This window comes from Hypomesus transpacificus, unplaced genomic scaffold (assembly GCF_021917145.1).
Source record: "Hypomesus transpacificus isolate Combined female unplaced genomic scaffold, fHypTra1 scaffold_101, whole genome shotgun sequence".
Classification (NCBI taxonomy): domain Eukaryota; kingdom Metazoa; phylum Chordata; class Actinopteri; order Osmeriformes; family Osmeridae; genus Hypomesus; species Hypomesus transpacificus.
The window spans coordinates 765,605-791,225 of record NW_025813696.1 but is presented as its reverse complement, the minus strand read 5'-3'; the positions used below and the strand labels follow the sequence as shown (position 1 = coordinate 791,225).

At 46.5% G+C, this 25,621-nt stretch overlaps 1 protein-coding gene across 2 annotated transcripts in view; it reads left to right on the top strand.

Moving 5' to 3' along the window:
• The window catches only part of galnt1 (UDP-N-acetyl-alpha-D-galactosamine:polypeptide N-acetylgalactosaminyltransferase 1), a 45,689-nt gene extending 23,065 nt beyond the window's left edge, over positions 1 to 22,624 (top strand). For both annotated transcript variants that reach the window (XM_047050132.1, XM_047050133.1), the window contains exons 3-14: positions 1,114 to 1,253; positions 1,471 to 1,639; positions 9,094 to 9,260; positions 9,960 to 10,087; positions 10,210 to 10,289; positions 13,128 to 13,298; positions 15,974 to 16,091; positions 16,302 to 16,482; positions 17,037 to 17,176; positions 19,620 to 19,718; positions 19,972 to 20,106; positions 20,384 to 22,624. In XM_047050132.1, the coding sequence (XP_046906088.1) occupies positions 1,115 to 1,253; positions 1,471 to 1,639; positions 9,094 to 9,260; positions 9,960 to 10,087; positions 10,210 to 10,289; positions 13,128 to 13,298; positions 15,974 to 16,091; positions 16,302 to 16,482; positions 17,037 to 17,176; positions 19,620 to 19,718; positions 19,972 to 20,106; positions 20,384 to 20,530 (1,674 nt within the window). In that variant the 5' untranslated portion in view covers position 1,114 and the 3' untranslated portion in view covers positions 20,531 to 22,624. The remainder of the gene's footprint in view (positions 1 to 1,113; positions 1,254 to 1,470; positions 1,640 to 9,093; positions 9,261 to 9,959; positions 10,088 to 10,209; positions 10,290 to 13,127; positions 13,299 to 15,973; positions 16,092 to 16,301; positions 16,483 to 17,036; positions 17,177 to 19,619; positions 19,719 to 19,971; positions 20,107 to 20,383) is intronic.
• The last annotated feature ends 2,997 nt before the right edge of the window (positions 22,625 to 25,621 follow it).

Genomic DNA, 25,621 nt, shown 5'->3' with positions numbered 1-25,621 from the left:
GTGTTCTGTCTGTCTCTCTCTACCACAGCTCCCCCACTTCTCTCTCTGTGTTCTGTCTGTCTCTCTCTACCACAGCTCCCCCACCTCTCTCTGAGTGTTCTGTCTGTCTCTCTCTACCACAGCTCCCCCACCTCTCTCTCTGAGTGTTCGGTCTGTCTCTTTACCACAGCTCCCCCACCTCTCTCTCTGTGTTCTGTGTGTCTCTCTCTACCACAGCTCCCCCACCTCTCTCTCTGTGTTCTGTCTCTCTTACCTCCCTCACTATATATTTATCTGTCAACAGATAACTCAACCCTCCATCTCTCTTTCTTTTCTCTGTGTGAATAACATACTGAAACCTCACTTGCACACCAAACAAGAGGACAGTGGGAGTATGAATGATTGTGTGTATCTGTGTTTGTGTTTTGGGTGTGTTAATCCCCAGAGTCACATGATACAGAGAGACTTGCACACACTCTTCTTGGACTGTTCAGATTTATTAAGGTGACCTCTAGAGAAGGCATCTGATAAGAAATGAAACAAACAGATAAGGGGACAGAAAGATAGAAACAGACCAGATGCGAGAGAGAGAGAGCAAGAGAGAGAGCAAGAGAGAGAGCAAGAGAGACAGAGAGAGAGAGAGACAGAGAGAGAGAGAGAGAGAGAGAGAGAGAGAGAGAGCAAGAGAAAGAGAGAGAGAGAGAGAGAGGGGGGGGGGGGAAACTCAGAGATCTCCGCTGAGTTGCAGTAAAGCTTGTATTTTTTTGCACTATTGCACAGTACTCCACTTAGGTTAGAATAGGTTATAGGGTTGAAACAGGTTTTTTGTGCATTAGGGTTAGTATAGCGTACTATTTATTGTTATCTGTAATTTAGGATAGGTGCTTGCGTTGTCTTGTCTTAAGAATTTCAGTGCCCAGTCTAACCATAGGTTGTTCTGTGCACCTGACAAATAAAAGACTTGAACTTGAACTAATTGTGTTTTGAAGCTTTAGAATTTACAGACAACTCAAGATCACGCTTCAGAATTCAGCTTTGCTATTCAGTTACAAGAGTAATGGATTGCTTCTTTGTGTTTGGCTTATCTTAATGCTGTCTCTTCCCCCGTGTGTGTGTGTGTGTGTGTGTGTGCAGCATGCGGAGGTTTGCCTACTGTAAGGTGGTCCTGGCCACATCACTGGTGTGGGTGATGCTGGACATGTTCATCCTGCTCTACTTCAGCGAGTGTAACAAGTGTGACGACAAGAAGGAGAGAGGACTGCCAGGGAGGGACGGTGAGTACACACACACACACACTCTCACACTCACACACACACACACACATGCACAGTCACACACACACTCTCACACACACAATGTTGTGTGTATAGACATACACCCCAACACACACAAATACCCCCCCCCCCACACACACACACACACACACACACAGTATCCTACAAACACTTGCACACACTTCTTCCTCATCTGACATGTATGTGTGTGTGTCAGATGTGCTGGCGAGGCCTCGGGATGGGCCTGGTGAAGGGGGAAAGCCGGTGGTGATACCCAAGGAGAACCAGGAGAAGATGAAGGAGATGTTCAAGATCAACCAGTTCAACCTCATGGCCTCTGAGATGATTGCTCTCAACAGGTCCCTACCAGACGTCCGTCTGGAGGGGTGAGTCTCCCGCCAAACCTCAATAATCTATCTCTTATATCCCACTACAGATCACTGAGTCAGCAGCTAGCTAGACCTCAATAATACATCACTCATATCTAAGTCTAGATCACAGAGACAGATTCTCCAGATCTAGATATCTAGTATCTTTCATATTGCATGGTAGATGAGTCTGTAGCTAGACCTCACCCAACACAAAATGGTGGGAGGACAGAGGTATCAGTAACAGGAAAGGTAGCTCCTGCACCACCTCCTAATCCCTCCTCCCCTCCCTGTATCCATCGAATACCAGTAGAGGTTTCCAGAAGCTCACCACAGACACATAACATCCGGGGACTCTAAGACAGACAGAAGATAAGAAAAGCTGGTTCCCTGTATGACTTGTGGTCAGCTTGCCCGGACAAAACCCTATATGGTAACCACATACCTGCAGTGTGTGGTGACACATCCCTGTCTATTTAGATTTGTCTCATCCAGCTAGCTCCATTCTGGCTAAACAGGGCTAAGCTAGCATGAGTTAGCATTGATGGCTTCCAGACATATTTTTGTTTCTTCACGGAAATGCAGACTAGCTAGGTGTTCTCTTTTAACGCAGAACTGATATCTGGCATTTGTCTGTCTGAACACCTGTAGCTAGTTAAACTGTACCAGGGTGTCCAAATCTGATACCTGTCCCTGTCCATCATTTTAACGTTGCAGAGTAATTGACAGGATATTAGACAGACAAATGTGCGCACGCACGTCACACACAGACAGACTTCAGAACAGGCAGGAACATTTTTACATTGATGCTTGAAATGAGTTTGAGTGCTGAGCAGGAGTTAATTACAGGTGTGTTTACCAGGTGTGTTTACCAGGTAGCGGGTTTAGTGAAAACTTTGAGTTGTTTAACCATGAACATGGGATATCCTTTCCTGGTTCAGCCGAACAATCTCAAACAAAATTTAATTTGCTTATGCTGGGGACACACTATACGATTTTTTTTATCTTTTAAGATTTTCAAACTGTGAGAGACCACAAACATGAGAATTTAGCCGTTTTGCTTCTACAGTGTGTGGTCACTCTTAACACACCTCACGCCAAGGGAACATCTGATAAAATAAATTGCGGAACCATCAAGATAATCGGGACATATGTTACCTAGGATTGTCGGAAGGGCCGAAATCGGCCCGATTATTCTGCGGTGTGGCCCCCCTAACCCTAACCCTAACCCTAACCCTAACCCAGCATTAGTTATAAGCCGGGAGAGGTCTTTAAGACTGTGATTCGATGTGCTTTAATTCCCTGAAGAATACCTAAGTTAACGTTACCGTTTCCCATCACAATCTGTAATTTATTTTAGCAACACTCTCAGCCCTTACATTGCTAATATTACACACCATGGATGTGCACTTAGAACCGACCAAATGCTTTTTGGCACTGAAATAAAGACAAATAATTGAAATTGTATTTGGTCTTCTTCATTGCCTACAAATAGAAATGCAACAATTAGTATTTTTATCAGCTATTGTTCCTACAATGAACATGATTCACCTGTGACCATGTACCGTCCTGTAACTGGTGTTTCAGCAAATCAATTTCAAGATTATAGGGGGTCAATATTGGCCAAACAATCAAAACCAATTCCCCTATGGTTTGAAGGAAGATGGGAAACTGAACAATGTATTAACATCAACCAAATAATGGCAATACCAAGGGATTTAAAGTTATTTGACTCTATGGGTTAAATCAGAGCAGGAATGGTCAAAGTAAGGTTAAATAAAATAGTCATTTAATCATATTGCAAATTTCTGAAATCAATGAAGGTTAACTCTTACCTACTCTACCATGATTATTGTAAACCAGACATAGAAATCAAGAGGTGAGGAAGGAGGAGTAGGACAAGCTAGAGCTGTGGAGAAGGTCTCAAGAGATCAAGAATCCACAGATCTTTCACAATTCCTTTTATACCCAAGAACAACTAATCATGTCACAATCTTGACCCTTACTTATCAACATGACCAGCAATGCTACAGTAAGTTACAAAATGAGATGTGAGAGCCATCAAGTTCAGACTCCATCCAGTAACTCCAGATTTTACCATATGAGAGGTGGGGGCAGGTTGATAGCCTTACAAGCTTTATTCTTCTGCCCAAAGTACACCATCTCTTGGCCAAAATAGAAATTCAGCAAATTCAACAATAAGTATTCATATAGGCTATTGTTCCTACAATTAACATCACCTGTTACCATGCACCCTACTGTAACTGGTGTTCCGGTAAATCTTTTTCAAGATTAGGCTTTATTCTTCTGCCCTAAGTATGCTTAGGTGATGACATGAAGTATGCTTCATGTTTTGGTTACCCGCGATGTTTGGGGCTATCTCGTTGTTATGATCAGTGACCTATGCACTTTTGTAAAGCTGTCTTTTGGAAGTCGCTTTGGATAAAATGCATAGATGCATTTAGGCTAAATGCATAAATGTAAATGTAAGTAGGCCTACACCATCTCTTGGTCAGTTTTTGGCACTTTATTCATGAGATGCAGTTTGTACAACTCATTTACTTGTAACTGGGAATACATGAGATTACATAAAATTTCACAGTTCCACATGCAGAAATTACCTGCCAATAAATGAACATCTCACTGTATACAGCATCCATGCTCTGTTCAAGAGGATCAGAATGTGCAAATCGTTTTTATATTCATTATTCTCATCATGTCAGTGCAACTGACGATTCCATACAAGCCTGTAAATAAAAGTAGATGGGGAGAGAACTACCAGTAGCTACCATACATCATTCTCTGCATCCATTTCTGCTGTCAATGTCTCTTCGTCATCGTAATCATCATCATCATTCTGTGATGAAAAGCATTCTGTTGGAGGTTACTGCTACTACAAGTTGAAATATGCAACAACTGATATTTACTTTGTATCATGTTGAATATGATTCAAACCAAGGTGACGTCGAGGCTACAACCACGAGCGTCTAAGCCTAAGCAAAATATGCCTAAACTGTTGGTAGTATGTTTTTATATTTAAAATAACATTGAACATGCTTTTTTATTAAGTCATTTTATTAAGTTATTAAGTAGTGGAGTCAGGTGGCTGAGCAGTTAGGGAATCGGGCTAGTAATCTGAAGGTCGCCAGTTCGATTCCCGGCTGTGCCAAATGACGTTGTGTCCTTGGGCAAGGCACTTCACCCTACTTGCCTCGGGGGGAATGTCCCTGTATTTACTGTAAGTCGCTCTGGATAAGAGCGTCTGCTAAATGACTAAATGAAATGAAATGAAGCTTATCACCACTTTTTCTCCTGTAATATTAACGGACAGTGGGGTTAAATGTTCAATGTATGGACTGGCTATTGCATTCAAATGTATGCATTGATTCGGCAGCAATTGTCTCCCACGCCAATTGTATACGCTGCTACAGCCGTGTTGCTTTTTCCCTTTCCCTGAATAGGCTCAATGTGCTCAGATTGACCATAAACACGTAATAAAACTTATATCTGAAGTGTGGTGAAGTAGGACAACACTTTTTGTCGCTGGGTGCAGTGGCGAAAATTATATACATTTTGGGGGGAACAATTATATGACATTTTCTCAAGAGCAATTCCTGAGGGGACACCAAAATTACTGCTGTAACACATAGCCTACATTGTAATATGTTAAATGTATATTATTAATAGTATTGAAATGTCCTTATGTTTACAGTGATTTATTGGGAGGGGACAAATCATATTTTTCAAAGGATGGGGGGGTCGTGTCCCCGGGGGGGGGACACCTCCCCAGGATTGAACCCGCTGGCCGGGTGCCATGGTGGATCCTAGTATCGGAGCTCCATTGATGTTGGCTTTTAATAGTTCTCATGCCCGCGCTTAACTCAGAGTGGACGTACTCTGAGTTGACTTAACAAATTCAAATCAGCTTTTCTGGAACCGAAAAGTCGGAGTTTCCCATTTTAGAGTAGATCAACTCAGAGTTCAGGGTTAGGCTCACAGTTTGTTAAACCCGCTACCTGGAATACCCCCCAGGTGTGTTTACCAGGTGTGTTTACCAGGTGTGTGTACCAGGTGTGTTTACCAGGTGTGTTCCCACAGAGGCTTGTTTTCCTCCTCTGCTTTTTCAATTAGGAGATAAAACAGATTCAATACCAGATGGGCTATGCCTGACTGTGTGTGTGTCAGTGTGTGTGTGTGACTGTGTGTGTGTGTGTCAGTGTGTGTGTGACTGTGTGTGTGTGTGTGTGTGTCAGTGTGTGTGTGACTGTGTGTGTGTGCATAATGTATTAATCTGTAAGGGGGTGGAGGGGGGTTAAGGTGTAGTTCAAAGACAGACTGACAGGATAAATGTATGCATGTGTTTGTGGGCGGGTGTGTGTGCATGTGTTTGCGTGTGTGTGCGTTGGGTGTACCAGACCAAACCCATCTTACTGAACAGTTTCCATGACCACACCTCTAGTCTCTGACTCAAGCTTTTTTATGTGTCCATATGGGTTAGCCAGCATGTTGTGTGTGAGAGGGGAGAGGATGTGTGTGTCTCTGTGTGTGACTCGGAGAGAGACAGAGAGGAAGACAGTGGTGTGTGCGGCTTTAATCAGGACCAGTCTGCTGTCCAAGCTGGCAACTTCCTCACAAACAGCCTGCTAGTCAGATCTTCCATTGTTCACGTCTCTACACACACTTGCACAAAAACATACACACTTATGCACACAATACACGCACACACGCACCACGCACACGCACCCATCACAAACACATCTCTCTGTCTGGATGTGTACACTGCAGATGGAAAGGTCAGGCTTTTACTCTCAGGAGCATTGATCATGTCTGGAAAGACCTGGTGTGTGTGTGTGGGGGGGGTGTCTGTGTGGGGGGGGGGGTGTCTGTGTGGGTGTGTGGGGGGGGGGTGTCTGTGTGGGTGTGTGGGGGGGGTGTCTGTGTGGGTGTGTGGGGGGGGGGGTGTCTGTGTGGGTGTGTGGGGGGGGGGTGTCTGTGTGTGGGGGGGGGGTGGTGTCTGTGTGGGTGTGGGGGGGGGTGTCTGTGTGAGTGGGGGGGGGGGGTGTCTGTGTGTGTGTGTGGGGGGGTGTCTGTGTGTGTGTGGGGGGGGGTGTCTGTGTGGGTGTGTGGGGGGGGTGTCTGTGTGTGTGTGGGGGGGGGGTGTCTGTGTGGGTGGGGGGGGGGTGTCTGTGTGGGTGTGTGGGGGGGTGTCTGTGTGGGTGTGTGGGGGGGGGGTGTCTGTGTGTGTGTGGGGGGGGGGTGTCTGTGTGGGTGGGGGGGGGTGTCTGTGTGGGTGTGTGGGGGGGTGTCTGTGTGGGTGTGTGGGGGGGGGTGTCTGTGTGTGTGTGGGGGGGGGGTGTCTGTGTTAGTGTGGGGGGGGGGTGTCTGTGTGGGTGGGGGGGGGGGGTGTCTGTGTGGGTGGGGGGGGGGTGTCTGTGTGTGTGTGGGGGGGGGGGTGTCTGTGTGAGTGGGGGGGGGGGGTGTCTGTGTGTGTGTGTGGGGGGGGTGTCTGTGTGGGTGTGTGGGGGGGGGTGTCTGTGTGTGTGTGGGGGGGGGGTGTCTGTGTGGGTGGGGGGGGTGTGTGTGGGGGGGTGTCTGTGTGTGTGTGTGGGGGGGGGTGTCTGTGTGGGTGGGGGGGGGTGTCTGTGTGGGTGTGTGGGGGGGGGGTGTCTGTGTGTGTGTGGGGGGGGGGTGTCTGTGTTAGTGTGGGGGGGGGGTGTCTGTGTGGGTGGGGGGGGGGGGGGTGTCTGTGTGGGTGGGGGGGGGTGTCTGTGTGTGTGTGGGGGGGGGGGGGTGTCTGTGTGAGTGGGGGGGGGGGGTGTCTGTGTGGGGGGTGGGGGGGGGTGTCTGTGTGTGTGTGGGGGGGGTCTGTGTGTGTGGGGGGGGGGGTCTGTGTGGGTGAGTGGGGGGGGGGGGTGTCTGTGTGGGGGGTGGGGGGGGGTGTCTGTGTGTGTGTGGGGGGGGGGTCTGTGTGTGTGGGGGGGGGTGTCTGTGTGGGTGTGTGGGGGGGTGGTGTCTGTGTGGGTGTGTGGGGGGGGGTGTCTGTGTGTGGGGGGGAGGGGTGTCTGTGTGAGTGTGGGGGGGGGGGTGTCTGTGTGGGTGTGTGGGGGGGGGTTGTCTGTGTGGGTGTGTGGGGGGGGGGGTGTCTGTGTGTGGGGGGGGGGGGTGTCTGTGTGGGTGTGTGGGGGGGTGGTGTCTGTGTGTGTGTGTGGGGGGGTGGTGTCTGTGTGGGTGTGTGGGGGGGTGGTGTCTGTGTGGGTGTGTGTGGGGGTGGGTGTCTGTGTGGGTGTGGCGGGGGGTCATATACAATGTGTTTGATTGTATATGACTGTGTTTGAGTAGATATGTGGACCCGAGTAGAAAGTTAGGGTGTTACTAGGGGTGTAACGATACACTCAGCTATACGTATCATTCGATACGTATCACAATACTGGGTGTACAATACAATACGTATCCCAATATTTTTTACAAAATTTTAAATTAAACTGAAATTCAATTAACAGATTTATTTCCAAAACATTAAACATTTTCAATAATCTTCTTTTTGTACATACAATTTAGTGAACTCAGTTCAAGCAATTTCTGTAAATGCAATGAATGCACGCATGACGCAGGTGCAGAGTAGGTCTCTTGCTGGTAGCTCAACAATAGTATCAAACGTGACGTCATATTGAAAAAATATTGCCATAACTCTACGATACATATTATTATACATATTATTGTATTGCGATATATTGTTCCACGATTTATTGTTACAGGTGTTAGGTGTTACTGTTTCTGAGTGAATCATTTGATGCCTTGGAATTGCTCACTCACTGAGATGCCCTCACGCACGCACACACACACACACACACTCACTCACTCACACACTCACTCACACACTCACTCACACACTCACTCACTCACTCACTCACTCACACACTCACTCACACACGCAGGGTAATGGATTCCAGAAACAGAGCACCGCTGAAGGAGGATAGATCCATCACTACATTCCTACTCTTCTGGGAAATGCAGTGTGTGTGTGTGTGTGAGGGGGGGGGGGGGGCAGTGTGTATATCCTGAGGACAAGGTGACATCCTGGCCCAGGGATCTAGGGTTAGGGTTAGGGTTAGGGTTAGGGTTAGGATCCAGGCTGTGCTGGCCCAGGGATCCAGGCTGTGTCCTGCCCTGTGCTGGCCCAGGGATCCAGGCTGTGTCCTGCCCTGTGCTGGCCCAGGGATCCAGGCTGTCAGAAATATGACTGTCCAGCCCTGATAATGACTCAATGCTGCCTGTAGGGTTAGCCCTAACCCTGTAACAGGATGTTATACTCCTCCCTCTATCTGCCACCCTTCCCCAATGCTCTCTCATTTCTTTCTGTTTCTCTTTCCCCTCTCTCTCTCTCGCTCTCTCTGTCTCTGTCTCTCTCTGTCTCTCTCTGTCTCTCTCTATCTTTCTCTCTCTCTCTCTCTTGCTCTCTCTCTCTCACCCAGATGTAAGAACAAGCTGTATCCAGATGACCTTCCTCGTACCAGCGTGGTGATCGTCTTCCACAACGAGGCGTGGACCACGCTGCTGCGCACCGTGCGCTCCGTCATCGACCGCTCGCCACGCACTCTTCTGGAGGAGGTCATCCTGGTGGACGACGCCAGCGAGAGAGGTGTGGACCACACACTCACCCACACATGGCTGTAGGACAGGAGGCTGGTAGAGGCTGGAAGCTGGTACAGACAGTAGGGCGGGAGGCTGGTAGAGGCAGTAGGGCAGGAGGCTGGTAGAGGCTGGAAGCTGGTACAGACAGTAGGGCGGGAGGCTGGTAGAGGCAGTAGGGCAGGAGGCTGGTAGAGGCTGGAGGCTGGTAGAGGCAGTAGGGCAGGAGGCTGGAGGCTGGAGGCTGGTAAAGACAGTAGGGCAGGAGGCTGGTAGAGGCTGGAGGCTGGTGGAGGCAGTAGGGGCAGGAGGCTGGTAGAGGCGGGAGGCTGGTAGAGGCAGTAGGGCAGGAGGCTGGTAGAGGCAGTAGGGCAGGAGGCTGCTGGAGGCTGGTAGAGGCGGTAGGGCAGGAGGCTGGTAGAGGTGGAGGCTGGTAGAGGCAGTAGGGCAGGAGGCTGGTAGAGGCTGTAGGGCAGGAGGCTGGTAGAGGTAGTAGGGGCAGGCTGGTAGAGGCAGTAGGGGTGGAGGCTGGTAGAGGCAGTAGGGCAGGAGGCTGGTAGAGGCAGGAGGGAGTTATTTGGTAGAGATTAAAATCTATCCAGGAAGGGGGTCCCTCATTTTAGAGAGCCATGGAATATCCAACTTATCCGACTTATTATGTGTGTGTGTGTCTGTCTGACTGTGTGTGTCTGTCTGTGTGTGTGTGTAGACTTCCTGAAGCGTCCGTTAGAGCAGTACGTGCGGAGGATGGAGGTTCCTGTCAGAGTGGTACGCATGGAGCAGAGGTCAGGACTGATCCGAGCTCGTCTGAAGGGAGCCTCGCTCTCCACTGGACAGGTGTGTGTGTGCATGTGAGTGAGCGCATGTGTGCGTGGGTCCAACTTTTAGAGACTCATGGGTCTGATTTGCCTTTAAGTGTCGTCTTATTTGTTCCTGTATGTGTGTGTGTCTGCTCACAGGTGATTACGTTTCTTGACGCCCACTGTGAGTGTACAACTGGCTGGCTTGAGCCCTTACTGGCTCGCATCAAACTGGACAGGTAACATGAACCAGGGCTCTAAAGTGCGACCAATTTGGTTGCATATGCGACCAAAATTTGTACGGGTGCGACTACAATTTTTCCTAGGTCGCAGGAATGAAGCGTTTGTTTTTTCTTTGACGGAACTCACACTCATCATATCGTGGTTTAAACTAATCGGAGACAGAGATGGGGAAGGTCTTTGCCTCTGATTGGCTCTGCTCCAGATATACCTGTAGGCCTACACAGAGCCATAGAAAAAGATTTTATTTTTATTTATTATAAATATTTTTTTTTCTATGGCTCTGGGCCTACACTGCACCGTGCTGTGTGATTGAAATTACGACCTGAGCACCAGAGAATCAGTTATGGCAGACCTGGGCATTGTACGGCCCGCGGGCCACAACCAGCCCACAGGCTGTCCCAATCCGGCCCCCGTGAGGTAAATCAAAAATTAAAAATAAATACATGTGTTGAGCGGTAGTAAATATGTAGTCCTGAAAGACTAGTGATCAGGCGATTTACATATGTGCGCTTGCGCAACCTCACAGACAGGAGGGTTAGCTGTTGGTTAGCCCTCGAAAATGAAAAACAAAAGGTTGATACAGAATGTCGAGTTTTTAACAAGACATGGACTTCTAAGTATCTATTTACTGAGGTCAAAGTCAAAGCTGTGTTCTTAGTTTTGGAGGTCGCCGTGTTGAAGGATTACAATTTGAATCGGCACTAAGGGACTAAAGAAAAAACTAACGCAGACATAATAAGAACTTGACTGATTCAGTGGGCGCGGGCTGATGGTTTGCTAGTTTAACTGCAGACCCTGATCGTCACCTGTCAGCTGTCCTTCACATATGCACCTCAGACATTCAGACAGACTTCAATGCACTTGTTCAAGCCCACTGGATTTCTCTCACAGAACAAAATTAACTGAAAAAAACTATTTATTTTTGTATAAAGTTGATCAATTGCATATCTTTAACATAATGAAAAATAACTTTTTAGTGTTTGTGAAGATTAACTAGTTATAAATAAAATGAAACACTGATGTAATGATTATTTTAGTTTTTACTGTTACTTCGATAGTCTTTTCCTTGTTGACCAACAAGTAAAATATTTATATAAATATTTACAGAACATCATTATTCTTCTGATAACCAGTTGCAACTAATCAAAATATATACTTTACTGCTTTTTACAATGGGTGAAAATGAATAGTAAGCAGAATTAAGTCCAAGTTATCGTTGATGCGGCCCTCTAACACATTTCAGGTTTCTCATGTGGCACCTTGTCAAAATTAATTGCCCCCCCTGAGTTACGGAGCTGGGCCATGGAGCTAACCCATGGAGCTAGGATTTTGATGCTAGAGAGTGTGGCAAGCTGGTTTAGCCAAGGCCAAAGGGCAAGAAAGCCAAATTACAGGTGTTGGCCATCTGAAGGGCATGCGACAGCAAGGGGGGACCCGCTATAAGACTTTGAGCCATGAAATGTTAGGTCTCAGTTCAGGGAAGCACTTTTAAACAGTAGCACTTTCTATTTTGAAGTGAAGCACTTAAAATATATATTTTTTTATATACAGTTTAATCATACTTCAAATAAAACCAATATTTACCTACACTTTATTCTTGTTTAAGGTCATTTACATAATATATATGAATGTATATGGAGCGTGATAAAAAGGTGACCTTGAAATTGTGGCGACGCAAGGAAAAATTTGGGTGCACCTAAATGTTGTGCTGGTGCACATAACTAAAAAAGTTGGGCGCACCAGTGCAACCAAGGGAAAAAGTTAGACTGGAGCCCTGTGAACACACACGTGCACACACACACCAACACACACACGTGCACACACACACACCAACCTAGAAGCAAGTACTGGGTAGAGACCTGAGGAAGAACAGACACACATTCTCTCTGTCACACACTCAGACACACTGACTCTAATGACACACACACTCAGACACACACTGACTCTAATGATACACAGACTCACACACACACTGACTCTAATGGCACACACACTCACTCACACACTGACTCTAATGACACACACACAGTGTTTCCCACAGATTAGAAAGCAATTGGTGGCGAGGGGGGGGGGGGGGGTTGTTTCATGTCAGACCGGTGGGGTGGGGGGGAGTTCAAAATAATTTCTTCGCTAATAATTTGTTACACAGAACTTTATTATATTAAATATTAATCCAAAATGATTCACACCTTCACAAAAGCTGTCTGTCTTACTAGAACGGCGTAGGTGTGCATCGTTGCTTACGTGTGCTGATGTTGTGACTGTGTGTGTATATGAGAGAGACACGTGAGTGACAGAGACGGAGGGAGAGCAGGGAAAGGAAATGCCGCTGAACAAATACGCTGCGTGTTTTAGCCTAAATAGTGTTAAAAACATTTTTATTGTGTTGATTCTGTGGCGCACCGCCACCAATTAGTCTGTGTGTGGGAAACACTGCACACACACTCACTCACTCACTCACTTACTCACACTGACTCTAATGACACACGCACACACACTGACTGATGACACACACACACACTTTTGGCAAGTTTGTAAAATCAATAGCTGCAGGGGGTTGATTTGATACTTAATGACAGATTCTCTGTTTGCTACCGTTACCTACAGGCTGGGACACACACACTCACTCACTCACCCACACCCACACGGCAGACAGGAGGAGAGATGGAGGCAGGGAGGCAGGTCATAGCATTGTGTGTGTTACATAGTAATGAGCTTTGCTCTGGAGGATACACCCCACTCTGCACACATAACAGTACCATTTAGTATTGTTTGCTAACAGTGTTTGTGTGTGTGTGTGTGTGTGTGTGTGTGTGTGTGTGTGTGGGAGGCAGGATGACAGTGGTGTGTCCCATCATCGACGTGATCAGTGATGACACGTTTGAGTACATGGCAGGGTCAGACATGACCTACGGAGGGTTCAACTGGAAGCTGAACTTCCGCTGGTACCCCGTCCCTCAGAGAGAGATGGACCGACGCAAAGGAGACAGAACGCTGCCCGTCAGGTACACACACACTCATTTGCATTTATTCATTTAGCAGACGCTTTTATCCAAAGCAACTTCCAAGAGAGAGCTTTACAAAGTGCATAGGTCACTGATAATAACAACAAGATAGCCCCAAAAACATTGCAGGTAGCCAAAACATGAAGCATATATTGTGAACAACCAAAATAAGTCCCAAAGGGAAGAACCTTAGAGCATGTAGTTAAACAAGTTACAATTAAACAACATGAATTGCTATAAGTGCAAGTGAACCTGTAGAAAAGCAAGCAACAGTAAATAAAAAAAATAAAAAACACAAACACATACTAACACACACACACACACACATACCAACACACACACTAACACACACACACACACACATACCAACACACACACTAACACACACATACTTACGCGCACACACACACATATTAACACACACACACCGGATTATTACAGCTGTTGTCGCCGTGTCCCAAGAGAGAAAGCCAGGGAACACAGGCTTGTTTTGGTTTGTCCATCATCCCCTCTTCCTGCTCGTGTTTCCCAGCCGAGGTCACCCTCACAACACAGTTGATGTAATCTGTGTCTTTATGATTGTGGTCATTTCCGAGGGCTGACATAGTTCTGTGTGGCCTTGCTTTCTGCACGGCCACCAACACAGTGAACAACAGGGCCATGTCACAACTGGCTATGATACTAATGACTGCTGCCATTATAAAATGGTGCATTAGTGTTGTACATCAATATCCATTCCAATACAGAAACCTCCATTCCAATAAAATGTGAGATTGAATAGACCAGCTACTTGTATGTGTGTGTGTGTGTGTGTGTGGATTTCATGCTATCTCTAATGTGTTAAAACAATGTTTATTTATTGTTGACACATTATCATTTCATTTGATGCTGGTAGTTCATGAAAAAGGGACTTTGAGTTTTTTCATTTATTCAATATTTTGCAAAATAGTAAATACATGTATTAATTGTTATCCATTGAACTTAGTGATTTATTAGCAAGGGGGTTTAACACTTTTGCAAAGAACTGTATCCATGTCACGTTCTCATTGGGGGCTGAGCCCCCCTAAAAGTCTGATCCAAGAATCGCCCCTGAAACACATACATTTTCTATATTGTATGGTTTAGTTTTCACCCGGTCCTTAATGCGACGCTGCAAAGGAGCGTCTTCTGAATCTGAGACGAAGGTCAAATGAGAAACTAACTTCACCTCCGTCATGCTAGTTCAGCTTTTTTTGCACTCCAACAATCTTGTAATCACCGTGTTGTCTCGTCTTCTATTGGATACGTAAGGGTAGCAGGGTCTAGCGTTACAGTTTAATGCTACAGCGCCACGCTAATCAAATCAATGGGGGTCAGATGGCTGAGCAGTTAGGGAACCGGGATATTAATCAGAAGTTTGCCTGTTCAATTCCCGGCCGTGCCAAATGACGTTCTGAACTTTGGCAAGGCATTTCACCCTACTTGCCTCGGGGGAATGTCCCTGTACTTACTGTAAGTCACTCTGGATAAGAGCTTCTGCTAAATGACTAAAAGTAAATGTAAAACGATTGCACGCCCTTAAAATAGGTCATATGAGATCAAACGACTAGTCGACAACAGAAATATTTTTTTGTTGTCGATATTGTCAACAAATTGTTTCCGCCCAAGTGTGTGGGTGTGGCAGAGAACAAGGCTGCCAGAAGAGGAAGACCAGTTCAATATTATTTAAATACATATTTGATTCTTAGTACTTTATTATCCGTTCCGGCTTATCAGTTAAGAAAACAGTGCGGTTAACAAAACCACCTGGCCAGTAGGAGGTGCTATAGAGCTGCTGCAGATGGCCATAGTACAGTAGAGTTTGACCCTCAGACCTGTCTAGTCACACTAGCATCCCTAGTGCATTGCGCCAGGCCCAGCTCTGCGGCAATGAACTCAGCTTCCTTAACAAGATGTAAACGTGTCACCATGCCGACAGCCAAGGTGTTTTTCACATTGTTGCGTTCCTCTTGTTCCCACGGCGACCTCTACACAGCGTGGGCTGGAAGTGTTGTACACAGCCGTCTCACACGCAGGGGCTGGCAGGGTGTGTTTTCCTCGTATGGTGTGTGTGTGTGTGTGTGTTGCCAGCTCAGTGCGTCTGACTCCAGCGCAGCTATATATGTGTGAGAACAGTCAGGAAAATAACCCAGTATTACCTACTGTCAGAGCAAAACAATACCAGGAAAAAACACCCAAATAGTAGCTTGTCCTGTCAATAGCAGCAGAGGGAGAGAGATGCGCTAGGGTTAGTCAGAGAACAGGAAGAACTTTGCAGAGAGGGGAAAGAGAGAGATGATGCTGTTATTGCTTTGTACTTCGGTGGACTATACTGCAGGGGTGTACATTGCTTGTTCCTTCAATTCAAATCTAAATGTATTTGAATAGGCCTTTTTACACGCAACCATGTCACAGAGGGCTTCACATACGCCCATAGAACTGCCCCTCAACCAACCTAAACCCTCAAGGAAGACAAGGAAAAAATTGAAGAAACCTTGGGAGGAGCAATTCAGTGAGGGATCCCTTCCTGAATTGAGAGGATCACCCTTCCTCTCATCCTCCCTTCATCCCTATATTCTCCTTCCCATCCTTCCTTCCCTACCTCCTTACCCTTCATCCCTCCCTACATCTGTTCATCCTTCCATCTTCCCCCCCAGGACCCCCACCATGGCGGGGGGGCTGTTCTCCATACACAGAGAATACTTCCAGGAGATTGGGACATACGATGCAGGAATGGACATTTGGGGGGGGGAAAACCTGGAGATCTCCTTCAGGGTGAGTCTCACTCTCACTCACATACTCACTAATATACACAAACTCTAATACATACACACACACTAGTCTCACACACACACTTATATACACACACACTTATATATATATATACACACACACACACTTATACACACACACATTTATACACACACAATGCCAGGAAATTCTCTTGGTCCCAGGCTTGTCTCAATTGTGCTTGGTGTGTTATAGATCTGGCAGTGCGGAGGGACATTGGAGATCGTAACGTGTTCTCACGTGGGTCACGTGTTCCGCAAGGCCACACCTTACACGTTCCCTGGGGGAACAGGACAGATCATCAACAAGAACAACCGGCGACTGGCAGAGGTCTGGATGGACGACTTCAAGAACTTCTTCTACATTATATCTCCAGGTGTGTGTTTGTGTGCGTGTGTGCATGTGTTTGTGTGCGTGTGTGCAGGTTAGGGTTAAGGTGTTTGTGTGTTAGTGTGCGTGTGTGCAGGTTAGGGTTAAGGTGTTTGTGTGTTAGTGTGCGTGTGTGCAGGTTAGGGTTAAGGTGTTTGTGTGCGTGTGCAGGTTAGGGTTAAGGTGTTTGTGTGCGTGTGCATGTGGTTGTATGTTTGTGTTAGAGTATGTGTATTTGAGGCTTGAAGCCAGGCTGCAGGTTTGACCCTAACCCTCTCCATTTAACAAAGGGACAGTGTGATGTTGTCGTGACGACCTGACAGAGTGTGGGGGGGGGGCAAGTAGTGGGAGTGATTTCACGCTACAAAGTCTCTATTAACCATTAAGCCATCTTACCACGGACACACAAACACAACAACAATCCCTGTCTTCCACTTCGTTTTAGCGGTTTGTTTAAGTGTACCTTAGGTATACGTAACGTGTGTTACGTTTGTGTGTGTGCGCGTGCGTGCATGTGTTTGTGTGTGCATGTGTGTGTGTGCGTGTGTGCTTGTGTCACAGGCGTGACAAAGGTGGACTACGGTGACATCACGTCCCGCTTGTCTCTGAGACAGAAGCTGCAGTGTAAACCCTTCAGCTGGTATCTAGAGCACGTCTACCCAGACTCCCAGATCCCCCGGCACTACTACTCCCTAGGAGAGGTACACACACCTTACAAGCCCCAACACACCAGACAGTTATGGGTTAGGGTTAACCCAGCCTAACCCTAACCCTTACAAGCCCCAACACTATTCCTGATGACTTGTCCAGACAGTTATGGGTTAGGGTTAACCCAGCCTAACCCTAACCCTTACAAGCCCCAACACTATTCCTGATGACTTGTCCAGACAGTTATGGGTTAGGGTTAACCCAGCCTAACCCTAACCCTTACAAGCCCCAACACTATTCCTGATGACTTGTCCAGACAGTTATGGGTTAGGGTTAACCCAGCCTAACCCTAACCCTTACAAGCCCCAACACTATTCCTGATGACTTGTCCAGACAGTTATGGGTTAGGGTTAACCCAGCCTAACCCTAACCCTTACAAGCCCCAACACTATTCCTGATGACTTGTCCAGACAGTTATGGGTTAGGGTTAACCCAGCCTAACCCTAACCCTTACAAGCCCCAACACTATTCCTGATGACTTGTCCAGACAGTTATGGGTTAGGGTTAACCCAGCCTAACCCTAACCCTTACAAGCCCCAACACTATTCCTGATGACTTGTCCAGACAGTTATGGGTTAGGGTTAACCCAGCCTAACCCTAACCCTTACAAGCCCCAACACTATTCCTGATGACTTGTCCAGACAGTTATGGGTTAGGGTTAACCCAGCCTAACCCTAACCCTTACAAGCCCCAACACTATTCCTGATGACTTGTCCAGACAGTTATGGGTTAGGGTTAACCCAGCCTAACCCTAACCCTTACAAGCCCCAACACTATTCCTGATGACTTGTCCAGACAGTTATGGGTTAGGGTTAACCCAGCCTAACCCTAACCCTTACAAGCCCCAACACTATTCCTGATGACTTGTCCAGACAGTTATGGGTTAGGGTTAACCCAGCCTAACCCTAACCCTTACAAGCCCCAACACTATTCCTGATGACTTGTCCAGACAGTTATGGGTTAGGGTTAACCCAGCCTAACCCTAACCCTTACAAGCCCCAACACTATTCCTGATGACTTGTCCAGACAGTTATGGGTTAGGGTTAACCCAGCCTAACCCTAACCCTTACAAGCCCCAACACTATTCCTGATGACTTGTCCAGACAGTTATGGGTTAGGGTTAACCCAGCCTAACCCTAACCCTTACAAGCCCCAACACTATTCCTGATGACTTGTCCAGACAGTTATGGGTTAGGGTTAACCCAGCCTAACCCTAACCCTTACAAGCCCCAACACTATTCCTGATGACTTGTCCAGACAGTTATGGGTTAGGGTTAACCCAGCCTAACCCTATCCCTTACAAGCCCCAACACTATTCCTGATGACTTGTCCAGACAGTTATGGGTTAGGGTTAACCCAGCCTAACCCTAACCCTTACAAGCCCCAACACTATTCCTGATGACTTGTCCAGACAGTTATGGGTTAGGGTTAACCCAGCCTAACCCTAACCCTTACAAGCCCCAACACTATTCCTGATGACTTGTCCAGACAGTTATGGGTTAGGGTTAACCCAGCCTAACCCTAACCCTTACAAGCCCCAACACTATTCCTGATGACTTGTCCAGACAGTTATGGGTTAGGGTTAACCCAGCCTAACCCTAACCCTTACAAGCCCCAACACTATTCCTGATGACTTGTCCAGACAGTTATGGGTTAGGGTTAACCCAGCCTAACCCTAACCCTTACAAGCCCCAACACTATTCCTGATGACTTGTCCAGACAGTTATGGGTTAGGGTTAACCCAGCCTAACCCTAACCCTTACAAGCCCCAACACTATTCCTGATGACTTGTCCAGACAGTTATGGGTTAGGGTTAACCCAGCCTAACCCTAACCCTTACAAGCCCCAACACTATTCCTGATGACTTGTCCAGACAGTTATGGGTTAGGGTTAACCCAGCCTAACCCTAACCCTTACAAGCCCCAACACTATTCCTGATGACTTGTCCAGACAGTTATGGGTTAGGGTTAACCCAGCCTAACCCTAACCCTTACAAGCCCCAACACTATTCCTGATGACTTGTCCAGACAGTTATGGGTTAGGGTTAACCCAGCCTAACCCTAACCCTTACAAGCCCCAACACTATTCCTGATGACTTGTCCAGACAGTTATGGGTTAGGGTTAACCCAGCCTAACCCTAACCCTTACAAGCCCCAACCCTATTCCTGATGACTTGTCCAGACAGTTATGGGTTAGGGTTAACCCAGCCTAACCCTAACCCCAACACTATTCCTGATGACTTGTCCAGACAGTTATGCGCACACACACCTCAACACACACACATACACATTTCCCTCTGACTTACAAACCCTAACACCACTCATGATTACTTACCCAGACAGTTATGCACACTCATCTGCCCACCTACCGTCTCTCTCAAAACATCTACAAACACACACACCAGTTATTCATCATGGGGTGATTGTTCCCTGTCAGATCCGGAACGTGGAGACCAACCAGTGTCTGGACAACATGGCTCGCAAGGAGAACGAGAAAGTTGGCATCTTCAACTGCCATGGCATGGGAGGCAACCAGGTACATATCCAGAGACAGGGGAAGAGGTTTTTAGGTGAAAATGTTGGAGCGAAACAGAGAGAAAGAGAGAGAGGACAAACAGAGAGAGAGAGAGGACAAACAGAGAGAGAGAGAGAGAGAGAGAGAGAGAGAGAGAGAGAGAGAGAGACCAGGTGAGTCAGAACAAGGTGACAGGACTGAACATGGGTAGGTCTCCTGTTGTAGAGTGGAGGAACACAGGGAGAGGGTTCACCCCTGACCCCTGCCTTTACAGGTGTTCTCCTACACTGCCAATAAGGAGATCCGAACGGATGACCTGTGTCTGGATGTGTCCAAACTCAACGGACCTGTCATGATGCTCAAGTGTCACCACCTCAAGGGGAACCAGCTCTGGGATTACGACCCTGTGGTGAGTGTGTGTGTGTGCATGTGTGTGTGCATGTGTGAGTGTGTGTGTGTGTGCGTATGTGCGTGTGTGTGTGTGTGTGAGAGAGAGTGAGAGAAAAAGAGAAAGAGAGATTGAGAGAGAGAATGTGTGATGAGTAAGTCTGTGTATGTGCGTGTGTGTTTCTTGGTTTCTGTATTTGGCTGGTCAACAAGTAGACCTGAGTATTCAGATTGATGGATGGATGTATGTTTGTGTTTTCCAACACTGAACTGTCACCCCTCCTCCCCCTTCTCTGCAGAAGCTGACCCTGGTGCACGTCAACAGTAACCAGTGTTTGGACAAGGCCAATGAGGAGGACAGCCAGGTTCCCAGCGTTAAAGACTGCACACACACGCGCTCCCAGCAGTGGCTGCTCCGCAACGTCACACTGCCCGAGATCTTCTGACTTGCCGGTCCTCACACACTCACACACACACTCACACACACACTCACACACACCGGCTGGCAGAGAGGGAAGGAGGATAGAGCACGATAGATCCAGGAGGAGGGTCAGCACTACCTCTAGAACCTTCTGTAGTCTGCCCCACTGGTGTGGAGACAGAAAAGGGGACTGAGGGAGGGAGGATGTGTGAGACAGAGACGAAGAAGCTGTGGAACTGTTCTGAGGAGGACCTAAGGTGTGGAAGAGAGTGACTTGATGTGTGCGACTATAAACATACTGTTTTTGAGGAGAGACGTCGTCTGTTGTCTCAACTTCCGGGGGACGAGGTGGAAGTCCCGACTCATCATGTCTGTTTACCTGACTGCCTCTCCAGCAAGAGGGCGGGCTGCAGGTTCATGTGTACGGCAGACGAGTGGATGTGCAAAGAGGGCTGTTTCTTTAGTATCGTTCTATTTAATTTTTTCATTAATTCAGAAAAGAAACCTGCGGTTAAAAACATATGAAGAAATTGCATGTGTGCGCTGAAAATGCCCTCTATTTGCAACACAGCTGTGTGTGTGTGTGTGTGTGTGTGAGAGAGAGCACCCCTCCGTCAATCCTCCAGCAGTGTCTGTCTCCCTCTAGTGTTTTCCTTTGGAGCTGCAGCATCAGAGTTAACAAGACGAGGAGGAACGGTTCTCCACTTAAGAACTCATCATGAAAAACAACAAACCCGTAACCCGTGTCCCGTAACCTGACTGGTCCGCTTGTGGTGGACAACAATAACATGTTTGTGATATCTAGAGATTTTTATGTGCAGTATGTTTTTGGTTGTTTTGTTTTTTTACATGGTATCTGTTTTTATGGTCCAGACCTGTCTCACTGACCTCTCTGTGTGTCATGGAGCTGTGACACGTTTCCTGTCTGTTTTATCTCAAAGGTGTAACATGTAGAGGATTCACGCACACACACACACACACACACACACATGATGTAGGCTGAGCTGGACTGTCACTTTAATCTATTCTGTCATATCTTCCTCTTTATATTTTACACTCCAAGGGCTCCTTCCTCCAATGGAGTGTGTGTGCGTGCATGTGCCTGTTTTTGTGTGCGTGTTTGCATGTTTGTCTCCAATGTCCACTTCATTCTATAAACCCAGCCCATCAACCTCCCAGTCTATCTAAACAATCAGATCTCCGATCAGATTCCTGCTGTATCTACTAGATTCCTGCTCAGCCCAGTGGAGCCACAGAGACTGATTCTAGATCTGATCTCGTTGTGTCTTACATCAGAACATTACAGGGGAGATGATGGGGGTGGGGTCTGTCTCCGTCTTCAACCAGGCAGGCTGGCCTTGGGCCCAGGCCTCAGGGAGAGGGTCAGGGTTAGGGTTAGGGTCGGGGTTAGGGTTATCTATATATCTACAGAGTTCCCAACCCGAGACAGGTTGGTTGACAGTTCTATCCATAAGCAGCTAAACTTTTACACATCTAGACAAAAGACTAGATCTGAAATGATTGTATAGTGAAAGTAAGATAACTTAAGTCCTGGGTTCATTCAGATCTGCGAGTGTACATGGAGTAGGAACTAGGCTCCAGACATATCTCACTTGGTTAAACACATATCTCCCTGACCTGAGAGGGGTGTGTGTGTGTGGAGGGGGTGGGGTGGGGGGGGATAACCAGAAGAACACTCCGCATATCTTACTTTTTACTTGTTTCTTCTGAACTCTTGGATCCCTCCCAGGCTAGAAAACCAGGACGTTACGTCTTCTTAAACTGAAACTATTTCAGCCTCCAATGGGGGAGGGCTTTACACACAGTTCTGACCATTGGGGGAGGGCTTTACACACAGTTCTGACATTTCATTTGTTCTTCTTTGTCGTGGAGGCGGGGGAGTGTGTCAGTTAGCGGGGTCATGTTAGACTGAATGACTGTATAGTGCAGATGAGTGTTTACTGATTTGGGGGTTTGACTGCTGATGGAGAGTGCCCACAGTCTGCCCCCATGGGCTGAGGTGTGTACGTGTACGACCATGCCTCCACACTGAGGTGAGCCAAGCGTTGTAGAAAACTTAAGTGAGAAAGTTTACAAAATAATACAACAACAACAACAAGCCTGACTCCTGTCTTTACTGCTCCTTAGCTGCTTGTGAGCATGTGATCATGTCCTGGATAGGAGGTTGGAGGGAGTGGCTTTTATAGCTTAATAAACAGCAACTTAGACAAAGACAGGGACCTTTAGCTCAGGATCAAATCAAACAAATACATGCAACATTTACAGTATATCTATATATATCAGATTACTGTCATAAAGAATTATATAGGATCAGATTATTGTCATAGAGTTGAAGTACTTTGGTCTTCCTTTTTTTTTTGCTGTTATCCAATGCTACTGTACGTGAAGATCATGGTCACGTGTCAAGATAAGAAGAGGAACACAGGTGAGAGAAACACAGGTGAGAGGAATTCATTACATTACATTTAGTCATTTAGACGCTCTTATCCAGAGCGACATACATTAAGTACAGGGACATTCCACGGAGGCAAGTAGGGTGAAGTGCCTTGCCCAAGGACACAACGTCACTTGGCACGGCCTGGAATCGAACCTGCAACCTTCTGATTAATAGCCCAATTCCCTAACCGCTCAGCCATCTGACCCCTGCATTCAGCAGACATCTTCATCTGAACATCACACTGCACATTCTGAGGAGCAGGAACCTCATGGAGTTTACTGATAAACTGGAGAACAGCAAGAATCCCTTTTGTCTCTGGAGGGTTTCAGTCTGTCTGCGCTGGTTGGTTAATTATGCTGTTCTAACAGGGTCATAATAACATTTGAACATTTCCAACATCATCCTTTGAAATGCTGAAAATAAAACAGTCCCATGTATATTTACGAAATCTTTATTGTAGGTGTTTTGGGTGAACTTGCCGTGTGTCTAAAAAGTCTAAAATTGACTTAATAGAAATGTGAAAGTATGTTTGAGTGAATTGCCAAGCAAAGAAAGCCTACACTTCTCAACAACATCTCGTCTGAGTTCACAGAAGGAGGAAGTGGTCAACCAGGAGCAAATGGTAAATGGATTGCATTTATATATCGCTTTTCTACCTTAGCGGGACTCAAAACGCTTTACAATGTTTGCCTCTCATTCACCCATTCATACTCACACTCACACATACCGACAGCAGCGAGCTGCCATGCAAGGCTACAGCCTGCCCATCGGGAGCAACTTGGGGTTCAGTCTTGCTCAAGGATACTTCGGCATATGACCTAGGAGTTGGGGATCGAACCGCCAACCTTGCTATTAACAGACAACCCTCTCTATCCCCTGAGCCACAGCCGCCCCAGGAGCATGAGGTACAACCGAACAGGGACCAGGAACATGACCCTAAAGGAGATACCCATCAAATACACAGACATCGTCAAACCCATTACTGGAAAGGACACACAGGTCATGACTGTTTTATCGAGGGGTGTCGCTGGCATTGGAAAAACCATGTCTGTGCAGAAATTCAGTCAGGACTGGGCTGAAGGACTAGACTATCAGGATTTACATCTAAACTTCTTCCTCCCATTTCGAGAGCTAAATCTGATCAAGGATAGAGAACTCAGATTCATGGAACTCCTCAATCATTTTTTCAAAGAAACTAAAGATTCAGGAAAACTATAAAGAGGACAACGCTCTGATCGTCTTTGACAGTGAAATTACACTATTACAGTTATTACACGGTTGTTACATGCTGGTTGAAATCAGCACTGGAACAATGTCAGGCCCAGGATCCTTTATATTACAATTTTTCTCAACTGCTAAAACACTAAAACCCCTTTGGCTAAACAAATTTCTCAGTTGCCTGAACTCATTTAGCTAATTGTGCAGTCTGTTGTCAATACTGTAAACTATTTCACATGGTAAGACACAATTTGCAGATTGCTGTATAGGGGTACAAGGAGGTAGCCTGACGTTGTCATACTCATAATTCTAGTCAGAATATGAGTCTGAGAACTCTCCGTTGGGCTTTGACTACGGGGGAAAACAAATGCCTCTTCGCTCAATTGGATAGATCTACAACCAATCAGAGCAACAGAGTATGTGACGTATGTTAAGCGCCGCATAGTTGTTTTCAACATAACTAAACTGAGAGACAGATAAATCTTTACTGACTAAACTGCAAGCAGACTTGAAGTATGCTTGAAGAATGAATACAAACGATTTTTGCCTGTGTTGTAAAATTAATTTAAGGGTAGGGGGAGTACTTGTTCACACGGTCAACCTTTTTGAGCGAAACAATAAAGGGCAATGCATATACGAACAAGTTCTCCGTTTAGGATTACAACTCCACAAAAGAAAAGGAGAAACCACAATGGCCACTGGGTTTTCATTGTGTCCCATCTTCTTCGCGACCATCGGGGCCAGCTGATAAATTAAACTTTTACCGAATCCCGTAGGAAGGACGGCAAAAACATATTTTCCATCGACAAATGCCTTGATTGCGTCTCTCTGTTCCTCTTTCAAAATTAATGCGCTGTCGATGTCTTCTAAAACAGACTCGATGGCAGAATCATAACATCCCAGATCTCCAGCGGTAGCCATGTTTGTTCAAAACAAATTCAACTTAAGCGCTCTTTTGTGTCGTGGGTGATTACGTTACTGTTGATCATCTGTCCATCATCGTATAAAGCCCGCCCTGGCAATTTCATTGGTTCGCCCAGATTCTGGTTTTCTGTAGTTGGTCCCCAATACGAGACCCTCCAGACCCAACTTCCCGACCAAATTTTTTTTGGGCGGGGAGAAGTTGGGCTGGCAGCCAGGCTAACAAGGAGGAGAAAGAACAAAAAACAATTTGAGCTACTATGATAGAACATGTTTTCGTTCATCAAAAGACAATGACGGATAAATATAAAATTTGTTTTGAGATTAAAAATGTACTTATACCTGACAACTATATGTTTTGAACAATGTGTTTTCAATTTTTTTGGTGTTTTGTTTACTGACTGCTTGATAGTGTATATCATTTTGATCACTTTGTTTATGATTTGAGAGCAGTGTTTGATTTTGAGCACAGGTAAATCTGTTTTGAGGTGAAAGTTTCATTTTGCAAGAGGATTCAGA